Raw genomic sequence first — 20,330 nt, forward strand, 5'->3', positions numbered from 1 at the left:
TCCAGACCCCAGCAGATGGTAAATCCATCTGCTTGCACTGGGCACCTGAAAAAGCCACAAGCACTCAACACCAGCCTATGAAAGCAGCCAGGAGGGGGATATACCCTGCAGAGCCACAGTGGTAGAGCTGCCCAAGGCTATGGGAGCCCACCCCTTGTATCCACATGACCTAGATGTTAGACATGGAGTCAAAGGAGATCATTTTGGAGCTTTCGGATTTAATAACTGCCCCACTGGATTTTTGACTTGCATCAACCTGTAGCCCCTTTGTTTTGGCCAATTTATCCCATTTGGAATGGGTGTTCTTATCCAATGCCTGTACCACCATTGTATCTTGGAAGGAACTAACTTGATTTTGATTTTACAGGCTTATAGGCAGAAGGGACTTGCCTTGTCTCAGATGAGACTTTGGACTGTGGACTTTTGAGTTAATGCTGAAATGAGTTAAGACTTTGGTGGACTGTTGGGAAGCCATGATTGGTTTTGAAATGTGAAAAGATATGAGATTTGGGAAGGGCCAGGGCTGGAATGATGTGGTTAGGCTTTGTGTCCCCACCTAAACCTCATCTTGAATTCTAATCCCCAAGTGTTGACTAGAGACCTGATGGGAGGTGATTAGATCATGGGGGGTGGTTTCCTCCATGCTGTTCTTGTGATATTGAGTGAGTTCTCATGAGATCTGTTGGTTTTATAAGGGGCTCTTCCCCCTTCACTTCTCCCACACACTCTCTGTCTCACCTGCTGCCATGTGAGACATGCCTGCTTCCCCTTCTGCCATGATTGTAAGTTTCTTGAGGCCTTTCCAGCCATGTGTAACTGTGAGTCAATTAAACTTCTTTTCTTTATAAATTACCCAGTCTCAGGTATGTCTTTATAGCAGTGTGAGAACAGACTAATACAATAACCATGTTCTCTTCTTTCTGGAGATCTCCAGCCACATTTGACTTCCAGGTCTGTGGGAAGCAGTCCAAGGTGCAACCTGGAACACTTTCATTTGGCTTCTTCATGTAGAGGAACATTTACATGTCGCTGCTTGTTCCTTCTACCCATGGCCTACACACACTGCCAAGCTGTCACCTTCCCTGTTGTGCAATGTGTTTGCCATCACCTTCAATGAAAACAATTTTTTTAATGTCAGAATTATTTTCTTAGTTATTAATCCCAAACACAGACACCAGAAACATGATCCAGAATAAAGTTTTCAGTTCACACTGAGCTTGTCATTGCTGAAGTAAGACTCTTAGCTCTTTCACAAGTATGGACAAAATTCAGTAGGAATGTTTTCATCACAAGTCTTACTTCTTAATAATGCTTTGATCTAGGGTAATTTCTCTTTAGTCTTGGATGGTAATTTTGCCTGAGGAAAGTCCAGGAGGTCTTACATGAAGATTTCTGTTTTGTTTAGAGTTTGCCACAAATACTGGAAGGAGAGAGTTTTCTGTAATTTATACAGCTTTACATTAGAAGGCTATAGCTTATTTTAAAATGGTTTCTGTTCAAAAAATTTTCACCTACAATTATAGTATAAAGTGCCTTGTCCTTGTATTCACAGAGGAATTTTCTCATACAACTACAAGAAAATGTGGAAAGTTTCGTCTGAGAAAATTCAACTTTTTCATCTCTCATAATTTACTGCTTCAGGAATGCAATTTACCAAAGTGGATTAGAAACTGTTTGTAATGGGGAAATACGTGCACTCTTTGAAGGCAGTTGTCGACAAAGAGTCAAACTCTAAAATATTTGAAGAGGTTTATTCTGAGCCAAATATGAGTGACCACAGCCCAAGGCACAGTCTCAAGAGATCCTGAGAACATGTGCCCAGGGTGGTTGGGTTACAGCTTGATTTTGTACATTTCAGAGGGACATAAGACATCAATCAGTACATGTGAGGTATACATTGGTTTGGTCTGGAAAGGCAGGACAACTCGAAGCAAGGGGTGGGGAGTTGTATGGGGGAGGGTGCTTATAGGTTACAGGCGGATTCAAAGATCTGCTTATTGGCAGTTCGTTGAAAGGGTAAATTAGTTATTATCTAAGGACTTAGAATCAATAGAAAGGAGTGTCTGGGTTAAGCTAAGGGGTTGTGGAGGCTGAGATTCTTATTATGTAGATGAAGTCTCATAGGTGTCAGCCCTTAGAGACAATAGATGGCAAATGTTTCCTGTATAGACCTAGGAAAAGTGCTAGACTCAACAGTTAATCTCTTTAGGATTGGGAGGACCTGGAAGAGGAAAGATCTAGTTATGTTAAAGAGATTCTTTACGGATGCAAATTTTCCTCCACAAAAAGATGCTTTGCAGGGTCATTTCAAAATATGGCAGAGAAACATATTTTGGGATAAAATATTTTGATTTTCTCCTTTGGTTGTTTTGTTTGTTTGTTTTTGAGACAGGGTCTCACTCTGTCTCCCAGGCTGGAGTGCAGTGGCATGACGATGGCTCATTGCAGCTTCAACCTTCTGGGCTTAAGTAATCCTTCTGCCTCAGCTGCCCAAGTAGCTGGGACTACAGGCATGCACCACCATGCCCAGCTAATTTTTGTATTTTTGTAGAGACAGGGTTTCATCATGTTACCCAGGCCGGTCTCAAACTCCTGGGCTCAAGTGATCCACCTGCCTCAGCCTCCTGGAGTGCTGCAATTACAGGCATGAGCCACTTCACCCAGCTGTTACCTTTGTCTGTCATGTGATGCTAGCTGAGTGTGGTGGCTCACACCTCTAATCCTAGCACTTTGGGAGACTGAGGCAAGTGGATCGTTTAAGACCAGGAATTTGAGACCAACCTGGGCAACTTGGTGAAACCTCATCTCCACAAATATAGATAGATAGATACACACACACACACACACACACACATATATACACACACACACACACACACATATATATATATATATATGTATCTCACATGATGCTATACCAGAGTCAGGTTGAGTTGGTATTTTTGTAGAGACAGGGTTTCACCATGTTACCCAGGCTGGTCTCAAACTCCTGGGATCAAGCAGTCTACCTGCCTCACCCTCCGAAAGTGCTGGGATTATAGGTGCTCTGCACTCTAGCCTTTGCAACAATAAGGGTCTATTCTGTCGGTTTTAGGTCTCTATTTCAGTGTTAATGCTGGTCAGTTGAGTCTAAACTCCAAAAGGGAGAGGATATAATGAGGCATGTCTGACTCCCTCTTTGCGTCATGGCTTTCACTAGTTTTTCAGGTTTTTTTTTTAATCCCTTTGGTTGAGAAGGGGTCCATTCAGTCAGTAGGGGGAGCTTAAAATTTTATTTTTGGTTTATAAAGTGAAGAGCTTTCCTCTTTAAGTCCTCACCATATAACCAGTCTCTACCAGATGCTGAGAATAGCTTAAACTTTCTTACTGTCTTATTTGAGCCTGGAGTGGTTTGTTGTAGGACCTTATCAAAATAGATTTTTTGATAATTGATCCACTTTACTTCGATGTCTGAGTAAAGCTTTAACCTGGCCCTTAAACACCAAAAATGCTTTAGTGGGAGCTCTTGTTTTGGGAAAATGAAAAATTTCTGTGTCTATCAGTCACGGAAAGTATTCCCCACTGGTTTGATTCTGAAATTCAATCATTGCCTATGAAAGTTAAAAACATTTTTTTTCCCCTGTAGCTAGCTTTTACTCTGTCTCTTTAAAATACCTTTTTTTGGAGGAGAGGTGGAGCAAGATATGTGTAACTATAGTTTTTTCTTTTTTTGCTTAGATGGTTTAAAGAATTCTGCATGTCATAGTTGACATTCCATCATTATCCTGTGTTCCACAGTCAAGGCCAAAGGTTAAAAATAAGTTCTTAAAGGAAACAAAATTAAAGCAAGAGGGAATTACCTCTGAATTGTTTTAGGGACTCCTAGCATTTTCCATGAGTTTCTGTTGGTCTGGAGAATAGAAGGAAGCATGAAAGGTTTCATTGCTTGCAAATCAAGTGAAACTGGCTCCTACCCTCTTCTTCAATACAAATATGAAACAGAAAAAGTAGACTGGAAGACCAGAAAGGGCACAGATTTTTATACCATTTTCATCAGGATTACTATGTTCATGTTATGGAACCAATTTGTAAGTTTTGGGTAACAGCTTAAATAGAAACCTATAGAACTGAGGCAACCTTCTGTTTCTCAAAGACAGATGGTGAAACATTTATAAATGCTTTACAGTTAGAGAGCATGTGCTTGTCCACTGTTTTTTGTCTTTGTGATCAAAGAAAGATTTGAGGAATTTCTTTTAAAAATCAGTCTTTACAATAACTGAGTACATTACTTTGAAATAATGGAGAATAGTCACACCCATTGTTTTCAGGGCCTCAGGGAATCCTAGAATGTGTGTCTTGTGGACTGTGTCATAGTTGGCTAGTTACAGTGGCAGTTACTAAAATCAAATCTGTTTCAATTAATAAAGAACTTGACAATGAAACTAACAAGACTCATTCTAAAGATGCCAGGAAAATAAAATAAAAACCCATATGTACTAGGAATTGTAAATAGAGAGGAAGCAGAAACAATGTAATTTGAATTATCTTATTAAAATTTAAAAATATTAAAATTTAACTAGTTTCTCTTATTCAGCTAGAGACGGTATAAAAACTTGGCAGAAGTGTGATTTTTGTCTATCTGCTGGCCAGAATAATACTATATAGATGGGATTTTGTAGGTTTTATTCTCTCTACCCCGCTGTCTTCCAGTATGTATGCAGAAAAAGTAAACATGATCCCTAACCTTTCTGAAACCTTCTTTACCTTCAGTCTACACATACATAGTCTTGGGCAAAGAGTTATCAGGTAAATTCCATGGAACCAAGAGTAGAGGCATATGTTGCTTTTCTTAATAGGAAAAACAGTGACTGTGTCCCCCTAAAGTCATGATTCAATGAAAAGACAAATAGCAATTTTAAAAAAATTTTAAAAAAATGAGCAAAGATTTGAACAGACATTTTCTCAAAAGAAATATGAATGGGCAATACACACATAGAAACATGCTCAGCAATTTTAGGCTTTAGGGATATGCAAATTAAGACCACAATGAGATACCACTAGAAAGGCTAAAATGAAAAAGACCAACAACACTAAATGTTGGTGAGACTATGGAGCACTAGAACTTTTCATATTTTTAGTGGGAGTTCAAAATGGTACAACTGCTTTGAAAAATGGTCTGGCAGTTTCTTACAGAACTAAACAGACCACTACCTTGTTACCCAGCAGTTCTTATCTTAGGTATTTACCCAAGACAAATGAAGCATATCTCCGTCAATAGAAAAGCAGATGCCAGCCATGGTATGATTTTGAACAGCCAGTGGAATAAAAGAATAGGGACTATATCTGACCTTGCTGTTAGAGTAGTTAGGCAGATATGAGCGGGGCAGGAGAGGCCCCCCTCCCCCACAGAAATGTCAGGCAATCATCAGGTGATGGTCAGGTGGTTGTTAAACTGTCTCTCTAACATACTAGTTGGTCACAGCTTGCACCAGGGAAAACAGACTCCCAGTAGATAGAAAACACCTTAAGCTCTTAATCAGCAGCTTCCTTTTTTTTTTTTGAGATGGAGTCTTGCTCTGTTGCCCAGGCTAGAATGCGGTGTCGTGATCTCAGCTCACTGCAACCGCTGCCTCCCGGGTTCAAGCGATTCTCCTGCCTCAGCCTCCCGAGTAGCTGGGACTACAGGCGCATGCCACCACGCCCGGCTAATTTTTTATATTTTTAGTAGAGATGGGGTTTCGCCATGTTGGCCAGGATGGTCTGGATCTCCTGACCTCGCGATCCGCCCGCCTCGGCCTCCCAAAATGCTGGGATTACAGGCGTGAGCCGCGGCACCCGGCCAATCAGCAGCTTCCTCATAGGATCTCAGGCGTTGGATGAGTGGGCTCAAACTTGCATGCTAAGAGACAAAATGGTGGAGTTTAGCTGGTGTATGACCTTCCTCTGGGAACACTCAATTGGTAAGGGAAAAATGCCTCAAATGAACATGTGCACAGCTTCAGTAAACACACTGTACATGCGGCCCCTCCCAAGTGCTGGCAGGCCACTGCACATGCGGACAGCCCACCCCAAGGAAAAACCAAGGGAGGAGAGACACAAACCTCAGCACCATGCCATTGTGTAAAAATCCCAAGTCAAGCGTCGGACGGGGTCCTCGGATCTCTCAAATTGCCCACTTGGCCCTCTTCCACGTGTACTTTGCTTCCTTTCATTCCTGTTCTCAAACTTTTTAATATACTTTAACTCCTGCTCTAAAACTTGCCTTGGTCTCATTCTACCTTATCCTGTCTGGCCAAATTCTTTCCTCCAAGGAAGCAAGAATCGAGTTGCTGCAGACCCATATGGATTCGCTGCTGCTAATGTTGCCATTTGGATTTTTTTTTCTTTTTAGAGTGTTCTAGAATGCATGCTTAGAGAAGGGAATGTAATCTTAGGACACCACTCAGCTCTGCAACAGTATAGCTCTGCAGTAATGAGTAAATGCTGTTTGTTGGTTTACTTTAAAGCTCTGCTACTGAATATATACAAATATACTGTTATATTTTCCTGGTAAAACCTTTTATTATACAATCACTTCTTTTTATTTCTAGCAATTCTTTCTTTTACAGTGTATTTTATCGGACGTTAATGTGGCTGCATTGCATGTCTTTTGGCTAGTATTTGCCCTGCTTTGCATCTTCTTTAATTCATTTACTTTCTACTTTTTCTACCTATGTCTTAGGTTTGTGCCTTATAAACAACAGGTGGTTAGATTTCCTATTTTTAGAAGTTCATTGAGATTCTCCCTCTACCACTGTCTCTACCAATTCCATTTTTTCCCACCTCTATTGGTTTGGAAGATAGAATCTCTCTCTCTTTTTTTTTTTTAAGTGATTATACTTGGAATTTTAACATGTCTGTGTAACGAAGTCTAAAGTTAGCTACCACTTTACCCTCCTACTGAGCAATCTAAGGATGTTAGAATGTTTTTAACTCCAGTCACTTTCCTCCTGGCTTATGTGCAGTTCCTTGATATTTTTGATATCTTTTTATTTTTCTTTTGAAGCTCCATTAACTAGATGTTATTACTTATTCCATCCTTCTTTGTTTCTATTTACTTACATGTTTATAATTTTTTAACATACCACTTTCTTGTATAGCTCAAACCTTCCCTTGAACATTTCCCTCCTTCTTCAATTAGATTCTGTTCAAGTACATTCTTTATTTAGCGAAGGTATTTGGTAGTGAACAATCTCAGTTTTCTGAAATATCTTTATTTTGCCCTCATTCTGGAAAGCTAGTTTCTTTATTTTTTTAATAGACAGAGGGTCTTGCTTTGTTGCCCAGGCTGGTCTTAAACTTCTGGCGTCAAGCAGTCCTCCTGCCTTGGCCTCTCTAAGTGCTGGGATTACAGGCACGAGCCACTGTGCCCAGCAGTAACGCTAGTTTCACTGGGATCATGGACTCTTAAGAGCTAGAAGGAACTTCACTGATTATTTGACTCAGCCTTTTCCATTTCCAGAAAAGCCTGCCACCAGGCACAGAAAGAATACATGACTTCCAGGGTCCCTCACTATATTGTCCAGACTGGTTTTGTACTCCTGGCCTCAAGTGATCCTCCCACTTCAGCCTCCCAAAGTCCTGAGATAATAGGCGTGAGCCACCGTGATCCCCTTTACCTTTTTCTTTTTTTTTTTTCCTTTATTTCTTCTTAATAAAAAAAAGGGGGTTGGAATACGTGTGCAGATCGTACAGGTTTGTTATGTAAGTATACGTGTACCATGGTGGTTTGCTGCACCTATTGGCCTGTCCTCTAAGTTCCCTCCCCTCACCCCCCGACCTCTTTAAAAAAAAAAAAAACTATCAAAAAATGGTGGCCGAGGTTCAAAGCTCTCACCTTGGTTTTGTGATAAAGGTGGTTAATCTTTGGTGTTGAATTTCAAATTAGTCTGTTTACAGTGAGCAACAGTACAGCAGTTTTAAAAATCATGTTGAATCAGAAACATGAAGAAGGCAGCAGAGCTTTCTCTCCACCACGCACTTGGAGAAGGAAATGACTCGGCAGCATACTCCTCATGGCTAATATCCTTTAAGATTTTTCCAAAATCATGAAACCAGAACTTGAGAGCTTAAAAGGGACTTTAGAAGTCTACCAGTGGATAAGAGAGAAAAAAAAATCAAAAGGGAAATGGAATAAGCCAAACTAAAGGGCAGGATTCTTTTAGTTCTCAGCAGGAAACATATGTTTATCTGGAAAAGATTTTGGTTGGACAGGTTGTTTGTGTAAGAATCTTTTTTGTGAGGAAGGAAGATCAACCTGGGCTTGGAGGCTGGAGTGGGGGTAGAGAGAACAGTCCCTGAGCTTCAAGTAAATGAGAAAAATACACAGATTTTAAACAGAGGAGCCCTGCTTTCACGGGGATCATATGATCGTGCTATCAGCTTACTTTTAAGTTGTGACAATGTATACATACTTTATGAAATATGATTAAATGGTAACTTTAGTATTAGTGGCTACAAGAACAGAAACAGCAACTTTTAAAAAGATGTGAAAAGATGTTTTGGGTGAAAGTAGTTGGCTGCGCAACACATAGAGTATGACATACATCATTAATTTAAGACTGTAGATGTACAGTATATATTTGGCATGTACACCAGGATTTTCAGTGATTACTGATGTAATAAGATTCATGATTTTTAAAAAGAAACTCTTCATGATAGTTTTCTGTACCACTTACATTTTCCATAGTGATCATCATATTGTCTTTATAAACAAGGACAACAATAAATCAAAAAGAGAGATCTTACATGGTGCCTGTTCTCTGACAGCTGAGACCACATCATAGCTACGTTGTTCCCTTACATTGCATTTACATTACATTTAAAATGTTATCAGGAGGACAGAGGCTCATGAATGAGACATGTTCTCTCCAGTTAAATTTAGTAAAGAAGAATCAGAGAAAAATCTCCAGATAATTGGAAAATGTTTACATTTTCAAGTATATAAAACCAGGATACATTATCTTGTTTAAGCTTGGAGTTGACAATAATACCATTTTAAGATGTTTTTCAGATAGAATGACAGTGAGAGTCATAGTGGGGTTGCACTTCCACATTATGCAACCCAAATGTGATGGAACAGAAACATTTTTCTTCATCATCCTGAAACTGAGCAGTGATGATCCACTGAGGAATGTTTAATTTTCATGTATTAAAAAATGAAGAATGTCTGACCTACTGTTAATGAAAAAAAAAAAAAAACACCAAAAAGGAAGAATGAAGAATGGCAGCTAAAAGCCTTTTTATGGATGACGTCAATAGAGGAAAACGAAATATTCATAGAATCACGGCAAGAGAATAGGAATTCTGAACATTTTTGTAGAAGGAAACTGTAGGATTCTTGCAATTGATAATAGGACAGGAGGGAATTTCCATCCTTATGTGTGCAGAAAGGAGTAGACACAGTGAAACTTGAAGATTATTGTAAACATTTTCTACTTCACTTCACCTTGAAGAAGTCTACAGAAAGCATATATGGCATAGCTGGGCAGAGTGGCTCATGCCTGTAATCTAGCACTTTGCGAGACCAAAGAGAGAGGATCACCTGAGCCCAGGAGTTTGAGACCAGCCAGGGCAACACAGTGAGACCCCAACTCTACTTTTTAAAAGATTTTTTTAAAAGCATATATGGCAGTTAAATTTCAGTGAGAAATCAGGACCAGGGTAAATGTAAATACATTACTATAGCAGATAAATAAATATGGATGCCCCACCCATATTTCCTTTCATCCCACAACAGAAAGCTGGAAATGCTGAAAAATTAATACCTCCCACCCCTGAAGCAGCCATCAGCCAGTGAGGAATGGGAGCCAGAGGATAAATAACCCAACTTCCTCACCCACTGAGGGTGTTCAACCAGGTCCTTGAAATTCCCAACAGGAATCGAGCCTCAGTTGCCCACCCTGGAAACCTGCTCAGTAATACGCTTATCGTTGGTTTCCTTCCCTTCCCTGTCTCACTTCTGTAATCCCCTGGTGCATCTGGGGGTTCCTTCCCGAATAAACTACTTGCAACTTAAGTCCCTATCTTAAACTCTGCTCCTGGGGGAATCCAAACGAGAACAGGTAGAGACAGAGTAGAACAAGGATAAGCAAAGCAAGAGAGGAGATCTGAAGACATCTCTAAGGTTGTTTGAGTGACTCCAAGGATAGTGGTACAATTAGCTAGGAGAAAGAGAGGGTGGAGGAGGCCGAGAAGAGGGTTCAGCCCAACAAATGCCAAGTTTTAGGTAGCTTGGGGATACCTTGAAGAGATGCTGACAAGCTACTTAGAAATAAGTTTATTAGCTAGAAGCCAGAGCTGGCCAGGCACAGTGGTATGCACCTGTAGTCCCAGCTACTCTGGAGGCTCAGGTGGGAGGATGACTTGAGTCCAGAAGCTGTTTGAGGTCAGCCTGGGCAATGTAATGAGACCTCATCTCAATATCAACAAACCTCATCTCAATATAAATGAATGAATGAATGAATGAATGAAACCACAGCTATAGCTGTATATTTGGGAATCCTCAGTGTACAGGCAGTTGATGAATGAACATCCAGAAAGACTAGAAGCATGGTATGCAGGGAACCTTGGAGCATACACATATTTAAAAATTGGGTGGAGGAGAAAAGCCAGTGAAGGAGACTAAGAAAGACGATTATAGAGAGAGGAACCAGAGCTGTTATTGGAGCCAAGGCCTCTTTCTTCAAGGACTGAGAAGGGGAGAGTTTGTACTTTGGAGTTTGCACAGATCACAGACATGAAAAAGGAAAGATGATGATGAGTGGAAAATGGGAGGTCAGGACTCTCCTCCCATCCTGATGTGGCAAGAGGCTTTTCTCATGGTTCTGGATGGAACTTTGGCCCTGTTGCAGATGCTCACATGCAACGTTCTGTTCTAATCACCGTTCTGCTAGCAGAGGAGGCTGGAGTGATGAGTGAGCATGGGCTCAGCTTGCGTGGATGCTATGAGCCGTAGGTCCTACTCAAGAGAGTCAGTCTAGTAACAAATTATTTTCCTCTCCTTCTTTTACCATCCCATTTAGTTTGCAGGATGGTTGGTGTTTGTGTAGGCTGAGATTCCTCAGAGGGAACCAAAGCCCTGAGAAACATGTGTAGCAGCTGTTGATTTGGGTCTCCAGTGAGATCCGGGTCTAATACAGTGAGTCCAACCACTTTATCTGAGTTTGGAAATAACTATGAGTTACATAGTTAAGCTGTTTTCAAAAAACACAGAGGATTCTGTACTGCTAGTGCCATTGAGGGGGCTTTTGCTGCCATTTATTTTCAACTTATTTTTTTGAGATGGAGTCTCACTCTGTCGCCCAGGTTGGAGTATAATGGCGTGATCTCAGCTCACAGCAACCTGTGCCTCCCAGGTTCAAGCAATCCTCCTGCCTCAGCCTCCTGAGTAGCTGGGATTACAGGTGCCCGCCACCAGGCCTGGCTAATTTTTGTATTTTTAATAGAGATGGGGTTTCACCATGTTGGCCAGACGGTCTTGAACTCCTGACCTCAGGTCATCTGCCCGCCTCAGCCTTCCAAAGTGCTGGGATTACAGGCATGAGCCGCCACACCCGGCCTTGCTGCCATTTTTAAATACCAAAACCTTTTGTTGCAGTCTTTGTCACAGGTGCTGGCACAAAATTCCTGGTACCTTCTCCCTGCTCTAATTCACCAAGTTCTCCTCCTCTTTTCCAAAGACTACTAACATGGAAGTCTTCCTTAATTAGTTACAGGACTATATCTGCAACTCCTGTGATTTATTCGCTCAGTGCCCGTGTCACTGTCACCCACTGGTGGGGTGTGCTTGTTGTAAATACCCATTTAAATGTTTACATTTTCAAGTATATAAAACCAGGATTGTAAAATACCGTTGTATTTCCAGTTGTAAATAGCCGTTTAGTTAAGTTAGGCATTTGTTTATCACACGTCCTAATCTCTGTTTGTGTTGTTACTGTCTCAGAGATCATCATCATCTGTGTTTACATTTTTATGCATCATTCTTTATGCAAGTAGTTCTTATTCAGTGTTTTTGATGATGTTAAGCAAAATTCTGTTGCTACCTTACCTCATTACCTTCCCGGGATATATTTTGCAGATATAAACCAATAATATTTTCTGGTTCTTTCTTGACTAGTAGCTTTTGGTTAACTCTAAGGTTTTTCTGTTTGTTTTTCTCACAGTTGTTTTCTCCCACGTGTACAAATGATAAAACAAATTATCTCAGGAAGAAGAAAAAAGACATTTGATAGTATATCCAGTAGTTCAACAATAGTCAACGGAGTCTGGTGTCCTCACTTCTGTCATTGGCTGCTTGACCTCACTTAACCTTCCTGTTAGTTTCTATTTCCTCACTAGAAAATTTATTACTTTCTAGGGATAATAATTAACACCAGGAGACCTGGTGTTAATAAAGGGCACAGTGCAGGGTGTGTGGAAGATTTTAGTGTCAGTTCTAGCACAAGCTAGCTAAATGTGTCTCGGGGTACATTAACTTCTCTAGGCCCCAATTTCCTAGGTATTCATTCTTCTTCTAGACAATAGACAGTTGAATTAAAAAATCCTTTCTATCGACCAGGTGTGATGGCTCACACCTGTAATCCCAGCAGTTTGGGAGGCCGAGGCAGGAGGATCACTTGAGCCCATGAGTTTGAGACCAGCCTAGCAACACAGCAAGACCCTGTCTCTTAAAAAAAAAAAAATCCTTTCTATTCCTAGAACTCTAGGGTAGTGTGAAGTAAGGGTTTTCACAGTTATACTAGGTAAGTTACTGCCTGTCAGGTACTTCTCTACTTATGCTGTGCTCGTTAACTTATCAAGTCCTCAAATGGCCCTATGAGGAACATACCCTTTATGTTCTATAGATGAGGAAACTGAAGCATTGGATGTTAAACAACTTGCCCAGGGCCACCGAGCTTATAAGGGAAGAAGCCGTCTGCACACCCCAGGCTCCAGATTCCACAGCCTCAACCACCAAACTCTCTTGTCTGTCGTCATATAGAAGGCTGTTCTGTTTTCTCAGTGTAGCCCCCTTAAAGATAAGCCACAGTAAACCACAGTGCTTTTGATATTAGGCAAATTAAACTTGAGTTCAATTGTATGTTACACTGAATCAAAGTTATATTCGCTGTGCATTTTACGCCAGTAATTCTGGAAACTAAAAAGTGCCATGCCAGAAATTTTCTCTGATTTAATTTGCTTACAATCATTTTAAAAATGAGGAGCTGTGATCCACGCTTTTGCCCCAGGTTGGAATATTTTAGAAGTACTTTCAAATATATATTTCTGCTGCTGGGATATAAAACCATAAATTCGGGCAGATAGAACAAAAGACCAAAGAGGATGCTGTATTTACTGTTTTTGAGTTAAAGTTACAAGAGTTTACAGAATCACAGCAACCGAGAATAGGGATTCTCAGAGACATACTCCTCCTCCACAGAAGCCTCACATGACCAACACAAGTTTCAGTCCAGTGCAACTTTTTGCAAATGAAAACTTACCCTGGGGTTGTTTGGTGACTCCTAGTCACTTGTGCTTTCTAAAGTTCTCAAAACAAGCATGGGGTGACAGTCCAGTTTTATGAAATATAATTTTAGTTCAGAAGAGATGGGATTTTAGAATAGTTAATCTTCATTATATTTGACATAATTACTCTGCACCCTGTGGATGGGGTGGCTTTTCAAAACCCACTTCTGGTGAGGCAGACCAGGGCTCCAGGCCAGCACCCCTCTGGAGATTGGAATGTGAATTTTCGTGCTGGGACACAGAGCCGGCTTCCTATTTATTTAGAGCCATTGGGCGCCTAAGGAGCCAAACAGAAGTTGTGATGCAAGTTTTGGCTGCAGAGCATGTTAGGGTTGCCTTACGTGTCTAACTAAAACATGATCTGAGAGATTTCTCAAAGCCCTGGTTGTTTTAAGCACCATAGTATTCAATAGGGTTTTTTTTAGTCCTTTTAACTCAGTCCTAAGTAAACAGGAGGCAGTGCAAACAATGAGGAAGTTCCCTCTGCATTCCGATGGTGAAGTGGGGTTGGAGTCTGTAGGCAAGTGAAGAGTGTGTAGGAGAGCTGTTTCCTTTTGCTCATGGCAGCAGTCTAGAACATGGTGACAGTGAAAGTCATTGGAAGCCATGGGGGCCCGTTTTCTTTATGTGACCAAATGTCTTGCAAAGTCCCAGGTGTGTGTGTAGGTGCATGAGTGTGCATGTTTGTTTTCTAAACAAAGAAGTACACATGCAAAATAACGTAAAAGGGCAGAGTGAAGTTTGTCCATGTCCCTGTATGAAAGTGCATGGGAAGTGCCTGGGGCAGAAGTGAAAGAGACACGGCCCCAGGTCGTGAGAGAAGACATCGAGGTGCACTCCCAGGCTGCTGTGGGAACAGTGGGTTAGCATGTCACCTGGCTTTAGGATTTGGGGGAGGTTGCTCAGGCTCTGAGGCAGATAGGTTAAGTCTAATTTAACTCTTAATGGTTGGAAGGAAAGAGGGAAGGGCCGTTTAGGAAGGTGAAAAGGCAGGAGTGAAGGTGGCAAGAAATGATTGGCATGCAGTTTTTTCCTAAATCCTCCTCTGGTTATAAGGAATCAACTGGAAAATTGCAGTGGCAATAGCTGTTAAGAAAAAAAAAGGATTCAATTGATGAAATATTAAACATGCAAGTGGGCTGGTATTTTAACCAATCTTTGTAGTATTAAGGGATTAAAAAGTTAATTCTTGGTAATTAGATCCCCAGGGAGAACTTAATTTGCATCTATACGTGATAAGTGTTTACTATTAATAATTCAAGACAAGTTTTGCTTTGGCCGGTATTCAGCTGGGTCTCAGGCTGGTGATAACAGAGGCTGGATAGAGAGTGATACCATTAGCCTAATTTTGTCATCTGCAAGCAAAGGAATGTTAAAATCTGTTCACTTCGTGGTTTCTAAATGACTTCTAGAAGTATCATGCGTGGAAGAGGGCAGTGTAGTGTAGTAACTTTTGTTCTTATGCAGTCCTTAGAACCTGTCAGGATTATTGGTTATGACACTGTTCCCACAGGGTGGACAACAGGGGCATTTTTATCTTCTTGAGACAATGGGAAACTTAAGAAGGAAAGTAACTAGGCTGTTTGCCAAAGATTACACTTACCTCCAAACAAAAACTGAGGCAGGTATAATTTTAACTATGCTGGAATCTCTGAAGATGTTGGTGTCTTAGCCAAATTCATTTGGACTCTTTCTGCATTTCACTCTTTGAGATCTATTGTGTAGACTCTAATTTCTTTGACAGGTATTGTCACATTGGTCTCCACAAAAATTATTATTGAAAGCCGGGCATGGTGGCTCACGCCTGTAATCCCAGCACTTTGGGAGGCTGAGGCGGGTGGATCACAAGGTCAAGAGATCGAGACCATCCTGGCCAACATGGTGAAACCCTGTCTCTACTAAAAATACGAAAATTAGCTGGACTTGGTGGTGTGCACCTGTAGTCCCAGCTGCTTGGGAGGCTGAGGCAGGAGAATAGCTTGAACCTGGGAGGTGTAGGTTGCAATGAGCTGAGAACACACCACTGCACTCCAGCCTGGTGACAGAGTTGAACTCTATTCAAAAATAAAAATAAAAAATAAAAAATTATTATTGAAATAACTACATTTTTTTCTTTTCTTTTTTTTTTTTTTTTTTTTTTTTTTTTTTTTTTTTTTTTGGAGAGAAAGTCTTGCTCTGTTGCCCAGCTGAAGTGCAGAGGTGCAATCATGGCTCATTGTAGCCTCAACCTCCTGGGCTCAAGTGATCCTCCCTAGTAACTGAGACCACAGGTGCACACTTGGCTTTTTTTTTTTTTTTTTTGGTAGAGAAGGAGTTTCATTATGTTGCCCAGACTGGTCTCCAATTCCTAGGCTCAAGTGATCTCCCACCTCAGTCTCCCAAATTTCTAGAATTAAAGATGTGAGCCACCGCACTTGCCCTAAATAACTATATTTTTTTGAATGCTGCGATGTGCCTAGCTTTGTGCTAAGCTCTTTGAATGTGTTACCTGATTCAGTCCTTGGGAAAACCCTAGGAAGAAGGGGCCACCTGATTTCTAGGTGGGAACCCTGAGGCTTAGCAAGAAAAAGAGAGCCGGTGTGGTAGGGTCAGGACTGGAGCCCGGTTTATACTCCTACTGACAGGATGGGGATGCCTGTTTCACCTCACCCTTGTTAAAAAGGACACTTTAGCAATCCTTTTAAGTATTTGACAGCTTAAGAGGTAAAAATGTGATTTAGCTTCTGGTTCTTATGCGTCCGTCTTGGGTAGCAATGGACATCTTGGCATGGTTATTGGCTGTTTGCACTTACAGTTTTAGGAATTGCCTCTTCACATCCTCTGCCCCATTTTTACTGGATTGTTCATATTTTTAAAAATTGATTTCTGTGTATTATAAATAGTAACCCTTTGTCATGTGTTACAAGTCCTCTCCTCCCTCAGTTTCTTTCTTTCAATTTTCTGCTTTGTATTTTTTTTTTTTTTTTTTTTGCCAAATAGAACTTTAAATTTCTTAAATTGCAAATCTGTGAACTTTGGATGCCTTTAGAGTTTATTATCCCTTTAAAAAAATTTTTTTAAGAGACGGGGCCTCACTATATTGTCCAGGTGGTCTTGAACTCCTGGACTCAAGCAGTCCTCCTGCCTCAGCCTCCCAAAGTGTTGGTATTACAGACATGAGCCACTGTACCCGGCCAAGTTTTATTATCCTTATCTTATCCTAGGAGTATAATATTTTTCTGTATTTTCTTATTGTTCTATAATTTCCTTTGTAACAGGTATCTGAGATTATCTTTGAAATCTGTCTCTTCCAGGGTTTAAAATTTTTTAGCAAATTATTATTTCATGATTTCTTAAATTTCCTTTGTTTCAATGATTAAAGCATTATTGAGGAAATAAGCTATATTTTATTAATCACAAGTCTCTGCATACACTAGAAAAATTCTAGTATAATTATTTGGAAGACATAATGATGTAGTTTTCAGAGTCCTCAGATTAGAAGCCACTGTTTTAAAAGCGTGAGGTTAGAAAAGGAATTTTGCACCTATTCCAGGTTAATTTCTACCTATTCCAGGTTAACAGAGGTGATCCTGTACCAATGGGTTTTGGACAGAGCTCTCATAGTCTGTGCTGTGGGCGATTCCCTCATTTAGTTTGCGAGGATACCAGAATTAAAGGAGAATAATGAGAAATGCTTATAGCCCATAGATAGACGTGAGGTCACAGACAGCCAGACTGGAGCTAGGAGACCATGCTGATGTCACATACTGCCCTATCAGAACCCTGGGAAACCCTTGGTCTGTGCTACAAGAGATTGGCCCATGATAGCCAGTTATAACCAGGCAGTGGGCATCTCAGGGGTTTGCATAGGTCTAACCTTAAAAAGCCACATGACTGGGTGCGGTGACACACACTTGTAATCCCAGCACTTTAGGAGGCCAAGACACAAGGATCACCTGAACCTGGGAGTTGGAGACCAGCTCTGGCATCACAGTGAGACCTCCATCTCTATAATAAAAAAAAAATTATTTTTAATTAGCTGGGTATGGTGGTGCATGCCTGTAGTCCCAGCACCTTGGGTTGCTGAGGTAGGAGCATCACTTGGGCCTGAGAGTTCAAGGCTGCAGTAAGCCATGATTGAGCCACTGCACTTCAGCTTGGGTGACAGAGTGAGGTCCTGTCTCAAAGTAAAGAGTCCTATTAGGAAGCCATAATGATTTTGGGGGGGATGGTTTAGATCTTGAAGAAAGAAAAAATAATTTGAGGAGTGAGCACTTGAACTATCAAACTTTCTCATCTATTAGGTGCGTTAGGTTCCTTACATCTTATTCTTTTTTTCCTTCCTTTTAATATATAGCTACTCTCCAGAGAGACCGGATCTTCAAACATTTTACCAGGAAGCGCCAAAGGGCTATGCGAAGGCGAGTCCACCAGATCAATGGACACAAGTTCATGGCCACGTATCTGAGGCAGCCCACCTACTGCTCTCACTGCAGGGAGTTTATCTGGTAAGGGGTTCCCTTACTTCTGTCCTCCTCAGAGCTTCCGTCTAATAGGCTTCCTCTGGTTATGTATGACTTCAGCAGAATGCATGATTATTTAAGAATTCTTTCAGGATCTGATTTTTGCCTCTTACTCTAGTATGTTGACCCAGTAATTTAAATCTCCATTGCAAAAACATCTAAATAATTTACAGATCCAAGTTTTAGATATCATTTCTTTTTAAAATCATCTTGGTAAAGATGCTAATGAATCCTAAACTGGTCAACAAGCATAAATCAGAGATAAAGGCTAATAAGTCAATAAACAATCAGTAAATTGGATAATCAGCCCCTAAGGACCAAAGAATAATCAACAGTATTGCTTTAAGAAGGCATGAATCGCATAATGACTTATGGAAATTAATGGTTGCGAGAAAACTAAACACAAAGTAGTCTTCGGCCTCTTGGTATGTAACAGAAGATAATAGCCTTCAGTGATCATATACTATAATCTAATCCCTAGGAATTAGTAGGAACTAAGATAATTTAACATTGAGAAATTCTAGAGATTTGGGGCAGTATCTTACTAGACATACAACTGAAGCTTAAGTCTCAGTCTCAGTGGCAAATGTAAAATAAATTTAAGCAGTAGTTATCTTTAGTGATAAATTAAGCATATTTATTTGGAAAGGGAAGAAAGAAAGATGCCCTCACACACCCATCTCAGAAGGAGAAAACACAGTTTGGTAGCGTGAAAGGAGATCTATATTTTTGTTGTCAACTTTAATTATTTTGTGTAGTGAAGGCAGAAGCCCTTGGATCAGAGCAGTTTCTGAATGTTGATCAATTACTTTGTATTTTGTTTTCTGTGATTATTTTGGATTTTATATCTTCAACAGTCAGAACCTAGGGCTAGTTAGTATTTCTGACATTTTTAATCAAGAAACAACGATTTTGAGATGCTAAACCAGCTGTAGATATGAAGCCAACAAATGTGTCATAACATTTATTGTCTTTAGGGAAAAAATTGTATTACTTTTTTTTGGGAAAAAATTAGCAGACCTGGCGTCTTTGAGTTCACGTTTCCTCTTTGCATGAGGCTGCACTCGACTTAGCCACAGCCCCACCTCTCTGTGGTTTGCTCACTTGTGACCTAAGGGTGCTTGCCTCTTGCAGTGTATTTCATGTCACACTTTTCTGTTTCTTTTACATGACCTGCCAAGCCCCTGTAGGCATTAGTGGTGATGGCCCCTGACCTGAACTGACATTCATAATGGAAACTTATTTGATCATTTCACTGACTTTTTTCCACCAGAGAAACATTAACTGTACCCAACCAGCCTTTAACGCTGCCCCCCTCCACACCCACACACTGTCACCCTCATACTCTCTCTTTCACACACACTTAAAATATTGGTGTATATATTAATATATATGATTAAGAGTATGGACTCTGACATCCAGTCTTATCACCAACTGGGTGTGTGACTTAGTCAAGTTGCGTAGCCTGTCAATGTCTCTTCATTTGCAAAATAGACACAACAATCTTATTTTACTTGTATAATAAACTTTCATATAGTACTTAAAGGGCCAGGCACTATTGTGAGCATTTTATATTACACCTTTTAATCTTCATTAGAGCCCTGTGCAGTAGGAACGGTTATCATTAGTCCCTTTTATGGATGAGGAAACTGTGGCTCAAAGCATCAGGTCATCTGGCTTCAGAGTCTGTGCTCTTAACCATGTTATTTTGTGTGCTGCCTCCCGTGGCTTTTTGTGAGGATTAAATGAAATGGTATATATCAGCTGCTTGGTTCAGTGCCTGGCACATCCTATGGGCTTAGTTACTGTGGTCTTTGTTAATGAGAGTGAGAATACTCCTAATGTTACCATCATTATCATCACCCATAGAATATATTTGGGAGAGGCAAAGATGGAAGTGGTGGGCCTGAAGGGCATATTGTGGCAGCAACTCTGCCCACCTGTGGACTCCAGGGGTGATATGGACACAGGGACAAGGGCAGGTCCCTTGGGACAGGCAGCTGCGGTAGACTCATCTGTGCACTTCCACAGTGTATCTGTGTCCGTGTACTTCAGCATCTGAACATCTTTATGTGAGAGAGAATAAGGTGGGAACTCTTTAGGCCAAGGCTTAATCACACGTACAGATGAGGATTTATTGCCACTGAGGACTTAGGAAATTGCCATGGAGATAGATGGAATGGGAATGGTTTTTACCCACCCATTTGTATCATACAGCACATTCTAATCCAGCACATAGTTTTTTCTGGTGTCTCATAGTAACAAACAATGGCTCAGAAAGCACATGATCTTTGCTTCTTCCCT

General features: G+C 40.7%; 1 protein-coding gene across 4 annotated transcripts in view; it reads left to right on the forward strand.

Moving 5' to 3' along the window:
- PRKCH (protein kinase C eta) overlaps positions 1-20,330 on the forward strand; it is a 331,758-nt gene that overhangs the window by 103,234 nt on the left and 208,194 nt on the right. For all 4 annotated transcript variants that reach the window (XM_009427900.5, XM_063792940.1, XM_063792941.1 and 1 more), the window contains exon 3: positions 17,861-18,011. In XM_009427900.5, coding sequence (XP_009426175.1) covers positions 17,861-18,011 — 151 coding nt within the window. The remainder of the gene's footprint in view (positions 1-17,860; positions 18,012-20,330) is intronic.

The sequence above is a fragment of the Pan troglodytes genome, chromosome 15 (genome assembly GCF_028858775.2).
Source record: "Pan troglodytes isolate AG18354 chromosome 15, NHGRI_mPanTro3-v2.0_pri, whole genome shotgun sequence".
Lineage (NCBI taxonomy): Eukaryota > Metazoa > Chordata > Mammalia > Primates > Hominidae > Pan > Pan troglodytes.